Raw genomic sequence first — 22,200 nt, 5'->3', positions numbered from 1 at the left:
TGTTTTCTCTGAGGAGCCCATGTGGTCAGCCTGGAGGGAGGCAGATGACATGCATCCTGCCCATCCACCCAGAAGTGTGCAAAACTGCACACCCAACTCTCTATCATTCTTCCCTCCACAGTCAGATCAAATGGCAATCTAAAAAACCCTTTGAAGAATTCTGTTCATTCAATTCTAATAGAATGTGATAATAAAAAGGGAATAAGAGTACTATAAGGCACAAAGGTCAAATTATTTAAAATATTCAGTCTATAACATCTGTAGACTTCATCACGCATACAAAGGAGAAAAAATTCGTAGGCACCCAAGCAACTGTAGAAGAGGTCAGCATAGTGAGACAGAGGAAAGACTTGAGTCCATCTTCCCTAGAAAGTGCTCCCTGTGAAGGCTAAGGCTATTTTAGTTTCTTTTCTACCCAAATCCTTCCAAGGACCCTGATATACAAAGTAAATATAAGATGGATGAATGAGTGGGAAGAAGAATGGAAAAACTGAGGCTTGATGTTAAACGGGTAGAAACTAGCCAATGGGTGAGAAGGAAGACCTTCCAAAAAGAATCACCTGAAATCCCATTTTGTTTTTCTTTGAGACAGAATCTCACTCCGTCGCCCAGGCTGGAGTACATGGCACTATCTCAGCTCACTGTAAGCTCCGCCTCCTGGGTTCACAGCATTCTTCTGCCTCAGCCTTCCAAGTAGCTGGGACTACAGGTGCCCACCACCACACTCGGCTAATTTTTTTGTATTTTTAGTAGAGACGGGGTTTCACCGTGTTAGCCAGGATGGTCTCGATCTCCTGACCTTGTGATCTGCCCATCTCAGCCTCCCGAAGTGCTGGGATTATAGGCATGAGCCACCGCACCCGGCCCTGAAATTCCTTTTAAGCTGTTTGGTGGAATGCAAAGAGAGGGAGATGCCTCCATGTATTAATTCCCTCATCTTCTTGATAAATATCCTAAATCACCTCATCTTGGTTTTCCTCCTTCCAATAATAACAGGCCCAATAATTTTCTCAAAAGTTGGGAATTTCTGGTGTTCCCTTTCCATTATGGAATGTCTGTGCTTAAACAGCTGAAGGTCACCTGTGTGAACAAGTGTTCAAGAGTTAATATTGGCTGGGTGCGGTGGCTCTTGCCTGTAATCCCAGCACTTTGGGAGACTGAGACGGGCGGATCATGAGATCAGGAGATCGAGACCATCCTGGCTAACATGGTGAAACCCCGTCTCTACTAAAAATATAAAAAGTTAGCCAGCCTGGTGGTGGGCATCTGTAGTCTCACCTACTTGGAAGGCTGAGGCAGGAGAATGGCATGAACCCGGGAGGCAGAGCTTGCAGTGAGCCGAGATCGTGCCACTGTACTCCAGCCTGGGCGACAGAGCGAGACTCCGTCTCCAAAAAACAAAGAAAAAAGAGTTAACATTGCAGTTAGGGGTAGGAATGAGAATACAAGTTGAATATATCCAGGCCAAGTATACCAGAGGGTATGGCCTGAGAAATGAGCTAAACCATCTTCTTTCATAGCTTGAAAATACTAATCATGGGCTTGGGATATTTCATTTTCATAGATGGCCTGAAAATGCCCGTCTTGAGGCTTCATCTATGTCACTTTCCAGCTAAACCTCTGGGTGATAATGTCGTTGCTGCTTGGCAAAGTTAAAAAGTACCCTATTTCCTGAAAAGCACAGGATCTTGAGCAGATTCTTCTGCCCTCATCACTTCAAATTACTTTTTAAGGCTCCAGTAGAATTCATCCTAATTTTGAAACTCAAATGATGAGATCATAAATAAATGGTGACCTCCCAGAAAACACTGAGAAACTATGACCCTGGAAACTCTACTTCCTTCCTTCTAGCATGATCATGTCCCTGATAGAGAAGTGATCTGTCTCAGTTCACTTTTAAAATATGAATATTTTTCCTTCCCAGTGGTCATGGATAGCATAAATTGCCATTAGCCATGACAAAGACAGATAACCTGCCCTACAGGAGAGAGAGAGCAGAAAGGCTGAATTCATTGCCATTTTCCTATAGCTTGAAGATCTCCAGCTGTCTCTAGTGCATCTCAAAATTTCAGCCCTCTAGAAAGCTTGTTTTGAATAAAAGTGAAGCAAAATATACTTTTTCTCTTAAAAGAGAGTCTGGTCGCCATCACCTCTAAGTAGGAGGATGGTGCCTGGCTCTGAGGCTCAAGCAGGGTCAACAGAACCAGGATATGAATATGTCATCTTCCTCCCTTCCTCCCTGGTCCTGGTCCTGCATCCTCAGCCTATGATTTGGGGTGGGAACTCCTGGCTCTGAGGCATCTTCTGCCATGTATATAAAACCAAGAACTGGTGTTTTGAAGATGAGAGCTGTGGCAAGCTAGACATATAGGACAAACATTATTTCAAGGCCATGTCCCTGACTCCCAGAAGTGTGGAGAAGTCCAGGTAACATGAAGCACAAAGAAACGTAAACGCTAGTCGCAAACTAGGTCAAGTCAACATCATCTTCATCAGGTGGACTGAGGAACCTTTGGAGGCTAACAATTTTCTTTCTATTCCTGGCTGTAAATGCAACATATTTGTTTGTTGTCTGCCTGGCCCTTGAAAGAGCTGCCATTTCCATTTTGTGCTTCCTGAGGGAACTTTATGGACAGGGACCTGGTGTTGGTTGATGACTCTGGCTCTCCTTTCCTGAATCATGTCATCTCCTCCTGAGCCGTGAAATCCCCAGAATGGCCAGGTTAGAGATCATATAACAACACAGCACTGGGCCAAGAGGAGGCCCAGGTTTGAATCTCACTTTCACTTTTCTCTAGAACTGTCAGTGAATCCCACAACTCCTCCGTCTTAGTGCTCCTTATTTGTAAAATAAGGCGCCACCTCATCTGTCTTATCCTCTCATGAGGATAAAATGGTATCATGTGAGTGACAATGCTTCCCACTCTCTATCTTCACATTCAGGACACTTACATGAAAATAACTACAAAATATGCAAAAAAATAAAGAGGCAAAAAGGAAAAAAAAGAAAGAAAGAGAGGAGGAGATACAAAATTGTTAAGTCTTTTTTTTGAGACAGAGTCTCGCTCTGTCGCCCAGGTTGGAGTGCAGTGGTGTGATCTTGGCTCACTGTAAGCTCCACCTCCCAGGTTCACGCCATTCTCCTGCCTCAGCCTCCCAAGTAGCTGGGACTACAGGCGCCTGCCATCATGCCCGGCTAGTTTTTTGTATTTTTAGTACAGACGGGGTTTCATGGTGTTAGCCAGGATGGTCTCGATATCCTGACCTTGTGATCCGCCTGCCTCAGCCTCCCAAAGTGCTGGCATTACAGGCATGAGCCACCACACCTGGCCCAAAGTTAAGTCTTTATTGGGCATGAAGCCCTGGAATAAGTGCTTTATAGTATATTCATTATTTCCTTTAATCCCTTAATCCAGCAACACTTTCAGGTAGCTATTTTTATTAACCTCATTTTAAAGATGAGGTAACTAAGGCAGGCACTCATTTACTCAAAATCCCATAGCCAATGGGACAGTGGGGATTTGAATCCAGGTTGAACCCTAAAATCTGGGTCCTTCAGTGTACCATGACAGTGGGCCAGATACTGGATCCCTACCTGACCAAGATGCCAGCTGAGGGACTGTGCACCATCCAGGTCACAAAACCACAGGGAGACCCTCAGAGTTCATCTGCACCACTGCACCCATTTTACAGATGAGCAATCTGAGCCCTAGAAGACGAACCAGACTTGCCCAAGGATTCAGAGTAGCCAACTGTTGCAGTGGGGCTAAAACACAAATGCTCATTATGGTAGTTGCTGACTCAGTGTTCACTAAATACACTGACTTGTGTTTTGGAGCACTCATTTGAGCTGCTGTATTAGTTTTCCAGGGCTGAAATACAAAATATCATTGATCAGGTGGCTTAAATAATAGACCTTTCTTTTCTTATAATTCTGGAGGATGGAAGTCCAAGGTCAAGGTGCCTGCAGGGCTGGTTTCTCCTGAGACCTCTCTCCTTGACTTGTTCAGGGCAACTCTCTTGCTGCCTCTTTACATGGTCATCTCTCTGCGCATGGGCACCCCTGATGTCTCTTTGCATGTCCTAATCTCCTCTTCTTATAAGGGCAACAGCCAGATGGATTAAGGCCCACCTTAACAGTCTCGTTTTAACTCAATTACCTCTTTAAAGGCCGGCTGCTTCCAAATGCAGTCACAATCTGAGGTGAGGGCATCAACATATGAGTTTGGGAGGGGACACAGGTCAGTGCACAATGTCCGCATTTCCCAGGCTCTTTTGCAGTTATGAATGTTCGTTCACATGCCTGAGTTTTGGCCAATGGGCTAGAAGTGATGTGTGCCACCCAAAAACCCAGACTGTGAATCTTCCTGCTCAATCCTCCATGTTCTCATGCTTGCTCCATCCATGGGCTGAACTCAGGAAGGACTCAAGGCCCAAGAAAAATGCAGAGCCACTGCATGGAAGAAGCTTAGGTCCCTGGATATTCCTCCCTCTCCATCAAGGAGTTATCAGTGAATGGAGACTGACTAAACCACCAGGATCTGGGACTGTTTGTTACAGCAGTTAGTTTCCCCTGACTAATACATGTAGCTCCTCAACCAATATTCTTTCCATAACACATCAAGGGTCAATGAATTTCACCTAGGAGGAAAAAAAAAAATGACAGGCTGACACCAGCTCCAAAGTCAGTGAGCAATTCAGGTGGGCTGCAGACATGACAGGAAAATCTACTTCCCTTCTTGGGGTTCCAGGCATTTTAGTGAGCATAGTCCCCCAGAACCGCCTCTGACTTACAGTCTCCCATGGGTCTCTGGTTCCTCCTCCCTATTTAGGGTAATAACTGGGAGGGGGATGGAAGCTGTAGATGATAATGGTCCCTTTCTTATTTAAACAGGCCATTTTTCTTCCCAATAAATGCATTTTTTTGTCAGCTCAAATATCCTCCTTTGATAGAAACCTGAAAATAATTAGCCTTAATAGCTCTGCTGTGAATAATGCTGCACAAGAAGGAGGTAGATGTTAATAGGAACCTTCCACTCCAAAGCTAAGTCACCCTCTCGGCCTCCCACCCCCCAAAAAACAAATGTAACAAGAAAAAGATTATAGGTTTAGTGCTACTTGGGAAGAAAAGTATATTTGGAATAAATGCATGAAATCCTTTAAAAACAGCACATGCTGAAAACTTCATATTTAGTTTGATTTGCTTTCCAAATCACACAGACTGCACAGTTGCATACAATCTTTAAACAAGTATAACCCCTGAGAAGTGTGGATAGATTTAAGAGAAATAAAAGCAAGATCAGCCAGCTTGTAATCTTCTTTTCTCTTTTTTTCCTCCCCAAAGCTGCATTAAATTGGCTGTTGAGAACAATCACATATTTGTGCTTTTATAGGTAGAATGATCAGTATTATGCAAAGATTTGGCTAACAGTCTAAAGGCACATTCACACTGATCAGGACGGTGTGCCGCTAATAATTTTCGGGATGCTCTAGGGAACCTGTAATTCCCTAGGACTACAACTTAGCAGGTCAATACATGCTTTGTACAGAATCTAAGCCTTGCTTCTAGAACCATACCCACCAATGAGACTCTAGGAAACTCATTTCCAAAAAAGGTCTTGGAAATGTTAAGTGTTCCTTTTGAGCTACATTCCCTCTAGCCTGGGTAGGTGCAATGACTTAGCCAGGATAGGCTGCCAACTTGAAAAATGGCACCCTGGAATCCTTAGGCAGAGCCTAAAACCGCTTGTGTGCCCACACCTTGTGACCCAATAAGCCCAGCCACGAAAAATTATCCCAAGGAGGTAATTTAAAGGAAACACACACACACACACACACAACTAGCAGTATTTTATACATAAGGTTAAAATGCAGGAACAGTGGGAAAATGGTTTGGTAACTGATAGTACTTAGATCAACTTGATAGAGAATTATACAGTCCATAGAAAGAATATTTTGAGGAATACAAAATAAGTAATAAAAATTTTAAGTAAAAAGTAAAACATTAAACATATCAAGAACACATTTAAAAAAGGATTTCTAAACACATTTAGAAAAGGATACGTTTTGGAAGGGAACATACATATTCCCTATATGAGTCATAGAGTCACATATAGGGAATAGAGTTGAATGATTTTCTTTGTTAATTTCTTTTAATGAAACCATAACATTGTTAAAAAATATAAAACCAAACCAAAACAAAATGAAGTGGTTCCTTGGTCTTTTCATCTTTGATTACCACACATATATCTATGCCCTGAGATTCGAAATCTAGGCTCAAATATAATGTACAACTTCCCTTTTAGGGAATTCAGGAATTCCCTGCCAAGGAGCTTTGTGGAGGGTGGTAAGATTTGGTTGCATGGAAAAATACAATCAGACCACTGCCAGACTGGCTGTTTCATCTGCGATGCTGGAAACGCCAGCTGTTCCTATGCATCTGGAAACATGGAGACTGGAAGGCCTACTTCAAGACTACTCCACGGAAAGGTCTGCGGATGTATTCACACACGGCAGCAGCAGAAGTACTCAAAGACCTTAGGCTGTGATAAAGAGCAGCTTACAAAGATAAGCCACCTTCACTATGAATGAGTGTTGCACACTTCCCTTTCATCTCTGGGGACAGCAAAGTGGCAGTGGCCACCAGGACACTCCCATTCCCCCTGAACCAAATATGTCCTTCCGTCATTCTCCCATGCTTGTGCCTTCAAGAGGTGAGAGAGACAGGGAGCTCCATATTCATTTTTCATGATGTTTACACTGATCTCTGGCTAAGTGGTTAAACTTTTCTTGGGGCCAATCTAGAGTCATCATAAAACATCACCGCTAGAAGGACGTGAAGGACTAGCCTAAAATACTTTTTTTATTAAAGGCTATTTTTAAAAAGAATTGTTTCTATTTACTGAGCACCTACTATGTGCCAAGCACTGGTGTCAGATGTTTCTTATCTATCATCACTGCAGAACTGCCAGCCAGGCATTATTATCTCTGTGACTCAGACTGGAGAAGGTCACACCCCTTTAAGTGGTAGAGAGGGATTACAGCCCAAATCTCTGGACTCCCTGTCCAGGGCCCTCAACACAAACTATCCTGCCTCTTCGACACACTCAGGGGGACTCAGCTTGAACTGCTCTTGTGCAGGGGCTATAATTAGTTGTCTGGTCCCAGTTGCTTGCAGGGTAAACAACGTCTGATAAACCCACAATGCTGTAAGTATTTATTACATTGCAACCCAGCTGCCAACTGTCTAACCATTTTAATAAAAAGCTATTTTCTAAGGTTTATGTTTTATTGCGTGTATGACTCCCTTATTGGTTAGCATTTGGAGTTGTGGAAAAGGTTATGAATTTAGAAACTGGCTGCATTCATATCATATTTAAAACTTAATGCTATTTTATTAAAGACATATGGGCCTCCAAAGTACACATATTAAATGTCATGTAAGAAAAGTAGCAGTTTAAATCATGGTCAAATTCATTTTTGACGTGACTCCTGAGGCTTCCCAAGATCTGAACTATTTCTTTGTAAATCTGGCAGTTTAACCACACTCATAAATCACTTTCAAAGCATATTATTTCTTAATTTTACTGCATTAGAGAACGTTTGGCCTACACAGTGAACTGTTTGTAGCAGTTATGTGAATAAAGTTGCACATTTAGTCATATAATGTGCAAAGGAAGAGGGGAGGGAAAGCAAAGAAGGAAAAGCTTTTCATTCTTTATTCTGTTTACTCGCCCTGTTCATTTTTACCTAAGCAAACACAATTCATATTTTCAGCTTAGGCCTCTGGGGTATAAAAGTGTAGAGGCTGCAAGTCGGTATTAAGGCTTTTCTGAACACAAAGAAGAAAAAAATAATTTGTAATCTAATCTTCTCCCAAATATCCTATGACTAAAAATTAGAATGAGTACAGAAATTAGAACCTCTCTTTCTGGGTTTTTTTTGTTTTGTTTTGTTTTGTTTTGTTTTTAGCATTAAACTGAACAGATTCTTTTTTCAGTTTCATAATACAGCACTTGGCTGTTTTCTAATTGTCTAAAGTGCCAATATCTCAACCTTGGGTTTCAAAACCCTTCTGATGATGGGATAATATTCTTTGGACATGTGTAACAAGCTCCCAAATTTCACTCTCCATTTTTTTTTCATTTCGCTCGGGGGGCAGGGGGCCTGATTCCAATGACAAATTCTAGGATCTAAACATCAGCCTTGATTTCCAGATTCACCAAGGGAATTAGAGGAGGATTAAGAGAGTTGAGTGCGAGGTCACTCAAATGAAAGAGCTTAAGGGCTCACTTCTGCACCAGGCATCCTTTCCCACATTGGTCCCGTGTGGAGACCTCTCTGCTCCACAGCTGTCCAGAGGACAGCTGCACCTTCATGCTCCTGGCTCCATCAGTGGCAAGGAGCCTCCTGTCCCCCACACCATGCTTACTCCTCCCATGCCTCCACCTGCCCTACTGCTTCCCTCTACCATTCTCACAAGAACAAAAGGGTCTCGTGCGGTGGCTGAGGAGATGCCCAAGCTCAGGAGCCTGGACCTCCCCAGGATGAACATGAGGCCTTCTTTCCCCTCTCACATTCTTTTCTTTTAGGTATTTTACTCTCACTAGGAAGTAGATGTCTCATAAGAGCAGTAGAAGTATTTCATTGAAGAATAAATTCCAGAAAACTCAGTTAAGCCATCAGAAATAGACGGGCAATGCCTTCTGCTATGGACTGAATGTGTACCCCCAAATTCACATGTCCAAGCTCTAACCAGCAATGGGACTGTACCTGGAGACAAAATCTTTAGGCGGTAATTAAGGTTGAATGAGACCCTAATCCAATAGAACTGTGGTTTCATCAAAAAAGAGAGAGATGTCCTTCTCTTTCTTTACTTTCTCCGCTATGAGTGGAGGGTGCAGTGAGAAGGTGGCCATCTACAAGCCAGGAAGACAGTCCACACCTGAACCCAACCATGCTGGCACCCTTACTGTGAACTTCTGGACTCCAGCACTGCAAGAAAATGAATTTCTGTTGTTTAAGCCATCTAGTCGATGGCATTTTGTTATGGTATCCCAAGCTGACTAAAGCTCCCCGCCCCTCGCCAATCTCAAGCCAAAATTACCTTCCTTACATTTACCCACACAACTTGCTGACACAGCAGTGCCACAAAGAGTCCTTGTAAGTTGAAATTACATGACTAAGAACACTAGCTGCTCTTGATGCTTTAGACCAGAGCCTGCATTAGCTCCTGCCACAGATTATCTCATTTAATCCCCCAACAGACTTGAAAGGCATTACCTTCCCTGTTTTAATAGAAAAACTAATAACAGAACGTAGAAGTCCAGCCTTTAATCCAAACCTAAACATTACCCTGAAACTTGGAGTGGGCCCAGTCCCCAAATGGAGCAGCAAATCCAACAACAGCTCATGAACAAATTAAGAATCGCAGATTTTCCATGGAACTTAACAGCTACAATACATTCAGATTTTAAACTTTCCCACAAAATCAGCTGGAGGCAACTCCTTAAATTCTGTTGAGAACAAAGTAAAGGCTGGGGAGTGGGTGGGAGAGGAGTGAATAAAAATGGGTCCAATAAAATATGGGACAGGTCACCGAGCCAGATAGCCTCTGTGACAATTCAAAATGCTCAGCAACAACAAAAAAAGAAGAGATGACTCACTTCTAAATTTCACTCAAAAGGTAAAAGCTTCATAAAGTAGAAACCCCACTAAAAATCCCCCACTTCAAAAAAGAAAAAAAAAAAAAAAGACAGCTTTCGAGCCTAGACAGAGAGTACTAGTTCACTGTTAAAAGAAATAATGAGTTCTAATTCAGGTAATGTAGCTCAAAATTTACTGCCACATTTTAAAATGCACATGAAAAATAAAATTATCCTAACATGTCCTTGGTGAAAAGGCTGCACGTAATTGCTATCACTGACAATGGCATTGAACTTAGCTAAATTAACATCAAAGGAAGTCCCAATTACAGAGCATCTGTGCGTTATTGATGGTGCCCTGTCTGTTCATCTAAGACACTCTACTGTAAGGAGCAGAAAAGCAAATAGAAGGGCTAATTGTAGCACTAGCCTTTGGCAACCCCAAGGGCAGGCCTTCCCTATCATGCTTGTGAAATGCGACTTCTGCTGGTCAGAGTGACAAATAAAAGATGCATTTGGAATCTTGAGTGTGTACACGGGCCGCAGAAGGAAGCTATGCTGACCACAGGTGGGCAAAACAACTTCTAGGCAAAAACACACCTCCCAGAGGGTTGTAACAAACTCTCAAGCCAGATCCAACAGCTGTCTGGGAACTCGGATGTTCTGGCGGTGTTGGTGAGGAGAAACAGGCTCTTTGGGGAAACAGGAAAGAATGATGCTCTCTCTGCTTCTCAAAGGACCATTTGGGGTAAAGGGCAGAGATAATTTCTTTTGAAATGAGAAGCCCCTCTCTTGTGAGCATCTGGCCCCTCACTGAGTCTGCAGGGTGGCGGAAGGGAATGCCATTACTTGCGTGCTACTGCATGCTGGTACTTGCCTGGGCATACCTGTTTAACACTCCTCTAATGTATCAGCCACATTCAGACAAACATCACATTTTTCTTCCAAACTTTGTGAAGCCTTTTAACTCTGTTCAGGTTGGACACCCTAAGGCAGGGGTCTCCAACCCCAATCCCCAGGCTACAGACATGTACTGGTCTGTGATCTGTTAGGAACCAGGCCACGCAGCAGGAGGGTGAGCGGCCAGTGAGTGAGCTTTACTGCCTGGGCTCTGCCTCCTGTCAGATGAGTGGTGGCATTAGATTCTCATAGGAGCTCCAACACTATTGTGAACTGTGCATATGAGGGATCTAGGTTGTAGGCTCTTTATGAGAATCTAACGCCTGATGATCTGAGGTGGAACAGTTTCATCCAGAAATCATTCTCCCTCTCCACCCCCAGTCTGTGAAATAATTGTCTTCCACAAAACTAATCCTGGTGCCAAAAAGGGTGGGGACTGCTGCCCTAAGGTTATCTTATTACTTTATCCTGTCCACAACTTTGCTTTTGGGAACAACAAAAAGATCAGGTAAATGTTAAGTATCAGAAACATTCCTTTCATCACTGAGTTTACGTGAGTTTTCTTTTATACTTTCTTCTTACAATTTGCCCTTCTTGTCTGCTATTACCTATAGTAGCAGGCAGTTTGGAAATAGCCAGAACTCCAGAGTAGAAAGTGGGACCACGCCATCCTTGTTTTCTCCTTCCTTAGCCATGGAATTGCAAATACTTGCACATGTCACCGAAGGCAGCTTCAGAACAATCTTCGTGATGTTTCTCTAGCGGCCTGGCATCTGTGTGGTTGGCCTCTGCCTGCCCCCATCTTGCAGGTTTCCCTGCCTTCAAGGATACATAATGGCCTGAGGGTTCAGTCCCTAGAATCCTAAAGTCTGATGTTTCCATGGGCAAAGAAGGGACTTTCTGAGAAAGACAGAGCTCTATTAAGCTGCGGAGTTCAGGAAAGACAGTGAGGCCCCGGTTCAGTGGAAGGGAAGGGATGCTAAGGCTATCATGATCCTCCTTTCACTCACATATCTGTCACTGGCCTTTTTTCCCTGTTCCTAGACAAGTTGCCCCTGTATTTCCAACTCATTCTTCTTCATCACTAGGCTAGAATCACCAAGTTCAAAGCAAAGAATTGGGAGGGGTGGGTTGGAGGATGGAGAAAAGCACATGAAGGATTTGTCAAGCTCACCCATGTACCCGCAGCTGAAGAACAGCAGCCAGCCCTGCCCTGTAGCTGTGCATAGAACCTCAGGCAATGTTGGTTTTAAATGTGGATAACTTTAAATCAGAACCCTAGTTTTACTCTCCAGAACCTGGTTTCTTAAGAAAGCATCTTTATTGTCCTCTCCTTTTCCTTCTTCTCTTTCCTTTCAAACTTAATTTTTAAAAATAATGATAGGCCAGGCACAGTGGCTCACGCCTGTAATCCCAGCACTTTGGGAGTCCGAGATGGACGGATCATGAGGTCAGGAGATGGAGACCATCCAGGCTAATACGGTGAAACCACGTCTCTACTAAAAATACAAAAACAAATTAGCCAGGTGTGGTGGTGGGCGCCTGTAGTCCCAGCTACTCGGGAGGCTGAGGCGGGAGAATGGCCACTGCACTCCAGCCTGGGTGACAGAGCGAGACCCCATCTCAAAAAAAAGAAAAAGATAAAAAGAATCTACACTGCAAAAACAAAATGCCAAAAATCCTTTTCCAAAGTGGATCAAGAAAATGTCAAGCTGGTAATGTGCAGATTACAGACATAACCAGCTACTAAGGCTCCATCTCAATCATTGCCAGTGATCATGCGAATGAGAACTTTTTATGGCCCAGTTAAGAAGCCTTAAATTTACTCCTTAAAATGAGACAATGAATACCATAAGGGACAGGGGCTTTGAGGTAAGAACATGTCAGAGAACATTTTGGAAATGTTGTGAACTCCTTATAAGGGGGAGTCACTAGTGGGTCTCTGACAGCCATCAGTTGTCTCCTTGTCCCAGCATCAGAGTTACTCACTCTTACATGGATCCATCTCTGCCATCCCGGAGCTTCTTTAGACACAGCTCTCTAACCCCTGTAGCTGCCTGACCACTCGCCTGGGTGCTGGGAACACTGTGGCAGCCTCAAACCAGTGCCTGCTATTGCACAGATTTCTAAATCACCAAAGCACCTGCTCTGCACAGAGCTCTAAGGCTCCCTCTCCCAGATGCCCAGGGATGCAAACACAAGCCTGCCTAGACTTTTTTTCCACTTCAAACTCTGCCAAGGTTCCTCCTTACCCTCAGGGGAAACTGCAAACCTCACCTAACTCAGAGATCCCTCCACAGCCTGGCTCCTGCAGTTCTTTGCCTAGCCCATGCATTTCGCCAAAATAGGTTGTGGGGAGTCATCACAGGGTCAAAATCGGAAATTACAAGGTTGTCTCTCGCTACCTTCTATCTCCTGATCTTCCTGCTCTTTTACCCCTGCTTTCCATCACAAATGAAATGTAAGGGATACAGTGGGAAGAGAACAAGTTTTGAATTTGACTTTTTTCCCTGAAGTAATTTAAGGCATACATGGGAAAGAACATGAGCTTTGGAGCCTAGGAAGACCTGGGGGAAAAAAAAAGGACGTGGTTCCACCTTGCTCTGTAATTTTAGGTAATGGATATAATTTCTCTGATCGTCAGTTTCCTCATTTGTAGAGTCAAGGTTAGGGAAAAAAATAGAGACAAAATTGTTAAGCAGCTGGTACAATAGCTAGTAGACAGTGACTACTTATTGCATGTTCTTCTAACTCACACATCAGGGAAGTTTCTGTGCATCTAATAATGTACCACTAGGCAGCCAGTTGACCTGTAGACCGGCCTTGCTATCCTAATTAGTTAAGTACAGAAACCCTACAGTAGTTGGTGCTGTGGCACCAACGACTGCCACTAACCTCACAAAACTCCAAGTTGTGTCCCAGTTAAGACCTTGGTTCAATGGCCAGAGATGCAGCAGAGGTAGGGTGCGTGGATGGGATGGCCTGCCTAGGTATTAGTCAGGTTTCTGCAGCACACTACTGCTCAAAATCTTAGTGGCTTATTACAAGCATTTCTTTCTCATGCAGAGGTCTGTGGTTGGCTGGGATGTTTGCAGGCCTCAGGTCAGGTTCAGGTCTGGTCAATGTGTCTCTCATGTTGTTTTCATAGCAAATGGCAGACGTGTGTGAGTAGTGAGTGAAAACACATGGTGCTGCGTAAGGCCTTGGCCCAGAATTGTCATGCTGTCACTTCCACTCGCATCCCATTGGCCAAGGAGTCACATGGCCAAGGCCAAAGTCAATGGAATGGGGAAGTGTATTCCTTCCTTACACGGGGAGCCACAGCAAGGGCAGAGAGAAAGGAACAGTTTTAGACCAACAACGTAATCTACCACACTTCTCCCAGTTGCTGGGTTGCAGAGGCAGGACAAAGTATCCTAGGGTTATTAATCTTATCCCCAACACTTAAAAAGTGCTACTTACTTCCATGATCCTCTTGATACATCTGTCCAAGCATCTTTGGACAGCAGTGAGCATGTGGGAGGCTAGAAAGAGGAAGAGGGTGAAACCGGGCTGTTGGGGTGCTGGGCAAGCCAAAGGCCCCATCAGGGACACAGCAACAGCCCCCAGGCACTGGGCTTCATGGACAGTAGTCTCTACTATGTGCTCAGCACCTGGCAAGGCCCCCAGGACTCCTGGGAATGCCCCTAAGAGGCTGAACCACCTTCCTTCTTTCTATTGTGGATTTTGGTTCTCCAACCATAGGGTTTCACCAGCACACAAGAGACATGGCTTTCCTGCAGTGCTCTATTTTTTATTTCAGAGGGTTGCTACCCAAATGCAAAGCTACAGAGGATGCCTCCAAAGAGTAATACTCCAAAAGCATTTACTTGAGACACAGGATGCCATGATGCTAAAAATGGAGAAATACAAAATCTTTAAGTGATTCTCCCTCAAATGAACGTGCAAACTGTGAAATCAGGAATAAGATTGAAAAAACAAACAAACTGCAAATGTTTGGCTCCCAGAGTTGTTTTTGAACACACCATCTAAGCATTTCCTTAAAAAAAAAAAGTTAATTAAAAATTTTCCTCTCTTCAAAATTTACTAAAAAGCAGCTGAAAATAGAATCTGAATGTGTCTCTAGACAAGAAACATCTGCGTGAAAACAGAAAAAAAAAAATCATAAAAACAAGAGCACATCCAGGTAGTTGGAAATATCCAGAAAAACAACCAATATTTTAAATTATTTTTTGAATGTTTGTCACTGTAGAGAACTTTCAAAATATATTGGCTGATGGCCTGTTGAACTGAATGTACTTGTGATTTACAATGTTTATTTACAGGCATGTCCTGTCTTTATATAAAATATATATTCTTGAAAATATTGATTATAAAGAACAATAACTGTAATAAACCTAGAAGTAGTTTCTGATACCCTTTTAAGCATTTGCAATTGGGCTACATAGGAGTAACAGAAGATATCAAAAACATATGCAGTGTAGTTTAGAATATGATAGCACTTAGTAAAGTGCTAGACTAGGCATAAAAACAATTAAGTGCAGCAAAGAAGCAACTAGGTAGTGCTCCTTTAGGTATAGACAAAAAATACAATAGCAGCAAAGACAGGGAAAATTTCATTGTAACTACACACACACTTGTGGGTACCCCAACATGTTTCATGAGAAGAGCTACTAACTTCGTAAAAGCCCTAATATGAGCAGGCGGGTTCAGAGAGAAGGAGGACTCCAGTACCACCCCGAGTGATGGGGAGCACACAGCTTCGGATCACACCCTTGCCTCCTCCTGAAATACTACCCAGTGGAAAAGCCAAGGCATGGTGATTGTGGTAGTGGTAGGTTTTCCCATCATAAGTAATCCTGGGAAAATCCTTTGGAAAAACAAATATGAAGCCCAGAATCTGTCTTTTCTGCCACTGTACAAGTGGCATTAACACACTGTCTAAAGATAATGGTTTTTTTCCTGCCTTTTCAGGTAACCACGTTGACTGAAGTAATTAGAACGTATACAACTTTTTCATGATAGATCTTCCAATATGCTCTGCTGTTCATGGTTCACTCCTTTGATGAGTATTGACTGAGCCTCTGCTATTGACGAGGTACTAGAGATACAGAAAATAAAACAAAACACAAGGTTCCTGCCCTCATGGAGCTGGCACCCCAGGGGTGAGCAGCTTCCTTACCCCAACGAGAAGCCAGTTTCCTTGTGAATCATTCCCTATCTTCATCCTAGATGGCCTTTTGCATGGAAACCCACAAACACAGACACAGATGGAAGAAACTAAAGGTATCCAGGGGAGTGAGGACCTAACTCCAAGTGTCAAGGGCAGGACTGTGTAGGGTATTCGTGGGAGCAAGTGATTCTCAGACCCAAATAGTTTCCAATTTTCAGTTTAGGGGGAAAGAATAAGAGAGACTTTTGGAAATGCATGTACTCCAAAGTTTATTTCTTCAATACAGGGCATCTCCCTCCCTCTCCTTTCTTCTCTGTATCTCACACACACACACACACACACACACACACACACACACACAATACCCCACCCTCCCAAGTATCCAAATGTAGGCACACACACAAATATACAAGCTACAACAAAGTACACAAATACATAAACTACACATCATGGCAAAATCAGGTGGAAAAATCAGGAAAGGAAATCGCTCACCACTTAGAAGCTGACTCTGGTGTATGCATACCTTCCAGAACATGCATATGTACACACACACAGAGACTGAAGCGGGTATACACACCTGCATGGGAAACAACATATGTTTGAACACACTGTGCCCACACAAAGAAACAAGTGACATGTTTTCAAGGACATCTCACTACTCACAGACATGGTTATTACCACATCTGGCCTATAAGAGGATGGACATTAATGCAAGCAAAACAGAAGCATCAAAACACTTTCTAATGTTGGCTGTGGTTCTCAGCTGCCCCCACAGTTGCCCTCCCCAGGCTCCTTTAAGGTTCTGAAGATTAAACAGTTGGTAGCCAACTTTATATACGTGCCCGTAAACAAGAGGGCTCAGCTTTAAATAATTATGTCAAAGAAATGACAGCTATGCTCTTTGCCAGAACAGGGATGAATAATTACAAAGTCAGGACATAATTAAGCAATTCTGACTGTTGGATTTTTGAGCTGTCTCTCTGATGTGCAGGGCTGGCATGCCCACCACAAGCGTCCTCCTGGAGAGGCCTCTGCACCCCTTTGATCTATGTTTCCCAGTGCAGTGAGGGGCTTAACATTCTGGTTACTAGAAGGCTCTTTCTCTGGGGGCCTGAACCTTCTGTGTGTCCAGTGTGGTGTTCTCTGTATTAACAATGGCATGATTCAATGGCCAATATTTAATAAAGTTATATATATATATATTTGAATTTTGGGAAATGACAAAGCCTAGCTGTTGCGGGTCCATCAACTAATAACACACACACACACACACACACACACACACACACACACACACACACACAGAGGAAGTCTGGAAGCATCCATTGTAGCATCAGCGATCACTTCCTAATGAATGACAGCATCTTTCTCTACAACAATCAGAGCTCAGACAGAAGGCAGCTTTGAAACAACAAAAGCTAAAAGGCAGCCACGGAGAAGAAATGTGTCATCATGGGAGAAAGGGAGCAAGGACTTGCACTGAAGCGCCAGCGCCTGCCAGGTACCCAATCAGACCTCTGCAACATCAGGCCTTTATTATCTCCTGCATGGTTCTGCATTTGCGTCAGCTGACAGCACCCAGACTGCCCATTCCCTACCTCCAAGGCAAGGGCTGTGATTGGAGAGGCACTTTCCATTCTCCCAAATTCTTTATGTCAGGAATAAAATGAAAATAGCTCCCCAAATCACGGCCCCCTTGATCATCCATCAGAGCATTCTGCTGAATAAGCACAACAGGCCTTGGCTGCCCTGGAAAGGACAGAAGCCAGCTTGAGATTCCGATTCCATCAAGAAAAATAGGTTTTCCCTGAATGTGCTCAGCACAGCGGCAGCAACACATGGAAAGGAAATCGCTCGTCTCTTAGAAGCTGACTCTGGTGTACACGTACCTCTCAGAACATGCATATGTATATATACACAGAGACGGAAACGGGTATACACACCTGCATGGGAACAAACATATGTCTATACACACTGTGAACAGGTGAGAACCAGCCTTTTTAATGCCAATTTATTAATTCAGCCAGGAGCTCATCTGGCCTCTTTCTTTCTACGAGAAAAGTACCACTGCCTATCTCTGAAAATAATAGACAAAAGGGAACTAACTGCCTGCCATTCAATGTAGGCATCCAGTTTGATATGAAACCAAAAACACAGAAGAATCGTCCTGAGCACTTGAAGAATCATGGCATAAATTGAACACTTAACCGGAAGCCCAGACCCCCAGGGGTTCTGGTCCCAATTCTATGGAGCCTCAGGAAACTGCACCCTCTCCCAGCTCCCTCATCCATGAAATGAGAGCACAGACTAGGTGACTTCTAAGTCCTCTTTGGTTTGGAAATCGTGTGACTACAGAACAAGAACCAAATCATCGTACTTTGTAAGAGCACTATGTCTCTCTCCTCAAATAATTAACAGGTCTTTTTTCAAACTTTTGTTTTAGTTTTGAGGGTAAATATGCAGGTTGGTTATATAGGTAAACCTTGTGTCATGGGGGTTTGTTGTAGAGATTATTTCATACCCAGGTACCAAGCCTAGTACCCAATAGCTTTTTTTTCTGCTCCTCTCCCTCCTTCCAACCTTCACCCTCAAATAGGCCTCCATGTCTCTCGTTCCCTTCTTTGTGTTCATGAGTTCTCATCATTTAGCTCCCACCTGTAAGTGAGAATATGTGGTATTTGTTTTTCTGTTCCTGCATTAGTTTGCTAAGAATAATGGCCTCCAGCTCCATCCATGTCCCCATAAAAGATATAATCTCATTCTTTTTTATGGCTGCATAGTATTCTATAGTGTATACGTATCACATTTTCTTTATCCGATCTGTCACTGATGGGCATTTAAGTTGATTCCATATCTTTGCTATTGTGAATAGTGATGCTGTGAATATCCACACGTATGTGTCTTTATGATAGAATGATTTATATTCCTTGGAGTATATACCCAGTAATGGGATTGCTAGGTCAAATGGTAGTTCTGTTTTTAGCTCTCTGAGGAATTGCCATACTGCTTTCCACAATGGGTGAACTAATTTACACTCTTAACAGGCTTTTTAAAGCTTAATACAGTTAGTAAGGATATTGGAGTCAATCATATAAACATGAACTAATTCTAGAATTGATTAGAAACTAATTGGGAACTCTGAAGGGCATTTCTGCTGATGTTGCTAATGACTCAGAAATAGCTAATGCTGGATTTTAAGGAGCCAGTCTCAGATGCTTTCAAAAGCAAGGAAGGATTTCGATTCCCCCCACCTCTACTCAACAGAACAGTCCTGCTCTTACCTGTTTTCTTCATTTAGACCTTAGGAGATCCACAGGGTAAATATTTAGCTCACTGCTCCAGGGGTGAGAAAGCAGAGAGAAAAGAGTGTGGACCCAGTTGTCAGACACAAGGTAAACCTCCAGCTCCATAATTACTAGCCAGGTGACCTGGGGCAGCCCAGTTAACTTCTCCAGCCCTGAGTTCCCTCACCCATAAAGCGAGCCAATGACCCCTTCCTTCTACTTTAGAGGATGATGTGAAAACTTGTAGATCTATGCACCAAGAACCTTAGAAGAATGGGGGGGGGGCATGCATTGAGTGCCCCATCCAGATATGGAGGTTACTACATTTATTACCCCTTCAGATTTTGTGTGACAACATCAAAGCCAATGATCACAGGAGAAATACTGATCTACTCTGCACACAGGTATACACATGTATACAGATGTATACAAGAAGATGAGATATGTAGGGTGGACAGGTTATTTATAATAACCCAGGATATTATAGAGTTCATTTGTTGTACTTTTGCTTGGTTTGGTCATGCTGGCTATCTCTGAACTGTTTTCACCAAAAACAAACAAAAAGAAGGCCAAGAAATAAATTATTTCATTTGGAAAAATTACAAAAGCTAGAACAACTACAGGCAGTCGTGTGCAATACATCAAACCTGTGCCTCGATAGGGAGCACTGTTAACACTTTAATAGCTATGAAATGAATCACTCAATTAATTTCCCACATGCTGAAAGAGGTAACAATACATTTATCTGCCAGTAATATACACTCCATATCATACATTTCCACAACTGCTAGCAATTTTATTCAGCATAATGGAAAATAAGTTGCACCTCATGGATTCAGGGAAAGAAAGTGGCCTGAGGTCTGCTGCCAGCAGAGCAACTTGATGGAAGATGTTTCATTGTTCTGTTTTGTTTTTGTTTTTTCTTTCCCCTCTTTAATCACTTCCAATGCATGTGCAGAGTGCTGTAAGTCAATAGCTGAGGATAAACTAGACTTCTAGGATATCAGTGCCAGCGTTTTCAACACACAAGCTGCAATCTCATGGGAGGTCACACACAGCTCCACAGAGCTTCAAGGCAGAAGGTTCTCCAAGGAGGTCATCAGGGGTCATTGAGTCCATTCCCCAGCCTCTGGCTTCACTGAAGGACTCCCAACTCCTCCCAAAGAGACAGTCATTCATGTCGTTAAAAACTCTCCTTGTGTCTGAATCCAAGACCCCAAGCCAAATCTCCACTGCCTCATCAGAGCTGCCATTAGGATGACACCAAATTCACTTACAGACTCAACTGGTAAAGGAGAGGTCAGTAAACACCATTCTAATCAGCTCTGGAGAGATACACGTGGGGGGCACATGCCAGCCTAGGGACACATTGTCAGAAAACATCGCCTTCCACACTAATCATATCTCAGAGAGCTGTGGAGCCCTTGCCTGTGATGGAAGAAAATCACTCTTCCCCAGCTTCCCTTTGGGAGCAAACAAGAAAGTCCCCCTCTGAAGTACTGGAAGAATCCCACCTACCCCAGAAGCCCACTCATGCCCAGTGCTTTCCTTTTTCTCCTTTCTCAGCTGCAAACCTGCAGAGGCCCCACTTAGTCCCTACAGAACTTCACCATTGGGCTATGCTAAAAGCCCAATGGAGTCCCCTACAGAACTTCACCATTGGGCTATGCATAGTGCTGCTTTATTGGTAAAACAGGAAGATCCAATTTACACCTAATCCTGTTTCAAGTTTGGCTAACAATGTATCCATGGAGGGACTCTTCATGTGAGATCCCAACTGCATTCTAAACACTTGGAGGACATTCTCCATGCCCTGGGGTGTAAGCACTGCCATGAGATGTAAATCCCTTGTGAAGAACAGCGAGTAGGCAGCTCACCTTGGGCTTCACCACCTTCATGAAGGCTCCTCTGACCAACGCCTCCTCTCGTTCTTGTCTGGTTACTTTCTGGGCATCCAGAAATTTCAAGTTGGGCAGCTTGTACAGAACAAAGCATCTGGAAGACAAGAGTCAGAGACAACTCAGGAAGGTTTGTGTGGCAGCCTCAGAGATCCGGACAGCTTGTCAGATCTTTAAGAATCCACACCCTCCGGTCTTCCAGAACTTAGACCTTGGCTGCTCCTCCTCTCTTCTTTCACAAAGAATAAACAATTGCTCCTTGGAGAAGTCAGAATGGTTCTATCTTACACAGATGCACAACTAAACATTAGAAGCACACACTAATGGTATACTAGGCTCAAAGGTAAACACACACACACGTGGGTTAACCAGTAGCACCCTATCAACATATTCCCTTCCTTTCAGTCTGGAAAACAGGCTCAGCTTCTTGGCTACATAGAAGTTCTCAGTAAAATAAACCTATAAATTAATTGTACCCTTTACGTCACTGCCATTCCTATGGGTCATCTGTATCATAGAATGTAATGACCTAGATGACTGTGGGTTACAAGCGAGGAACACATGTAGCTGAGAAATGCTTCCTTGAGAAATCAGGCAGGGGTCTTAATAACTTTTTTGCATCATCCATCGATAATACATGTGGTTATTTCCATACTCTATCCTATGAAGATTATCAAGTAGAAATAGGGGAGTTAATTTTTAGGAGATACTAATGGCCCAACAAATGCTAGGTGCTCTCCATTTCCCTGGAAAAAATCTTTGGCATACATACGGACTCCAGAAATAAGCCAATGACTGCTAGTGTAATTAACTATCCTCAAATAGGTATATATGGAGTTGACAAGAATAACCACTTGGCCAGGGTATAGTTATATAAATGCACAAATAAATGTATAACAGGTATGGATATGTGTCTATACTTCTCCCTCATCAGGGACAGTCACTAACCAAGATGCTTTCCATCAGGTTCCATAGTCCATCAATCAAACAAGTGAATTGTTTCCACCCCACTCTGCTTATCAAGAGGTGAGCACCCAGTGTTAAGAGCAATGGGTTATCTCCAAGGGAATCTGTCATTTCCTTCCTATACCCAGCCTCCTCAGCATATACTCATCTTTCAAGCCTCATCTCCTATGAAGGTTTTTTTGTATACCTCCACCCTACATTGCTTTCTCCCTTCTCAGGACTCCTAGAATATGCTATCAGCACCTTACAGGCTAACATTTTGTTGTTTTCTAATTATTTTCTTGGTGTTCATTAATGTCCTTACCCAAACTATAAGCTTCTTGAAGGCAGGGACA

The 22,200-nt window shown here is 43.2% G+C and overlaps 1 protein-coding gene across 9 annotated transcripts in view; it reads right to left on the bottom strand.

Annotated features, from left to right (window-relative positions):
- Positions 1-22,200, bottom strand: part of LRMDA (leucine rich melanocyte differentiation associated) — a 1,152,373-nt gene that overhangs the window by 481,952 nt on the left and 648,221 nt on the right. For all 9 annotated transcript variants that reach the window (XR_002524551.2, XR_002524550.2, XM_017944525.3 and 6 more), the window contains one exon: positions 20,879-20,996. Coding sequence is in view for 7 of the 9 variants with exons in the window: in XM_017944525.3 (XP_017800014.1) it covers positions 20,879-20,996 (118 nt within the window). In the remaining 2 variants the exon portion in view is untranslated. The remainder of the gene's footprint in view (positions 1-20,878; positions 20,997-22,200) is intronic.

This window comes from Papio anubis, chromosome 11, assembly GCF_008728515.1.
Source record: "Papio anubis isolate 15944 chromosome 11, Panubis1.0, whole genome shotgun sequence".
Taxonomy (NCBI): domain Eukaryota; kingdom Metazoa; phylum Chordata; class Mammalia; order Primates; family Cercopithecidae; genus Papio; species Papio anubis.
This window is presented reverse-complemented; position numbering and strand designations above follow the sequence as displayed.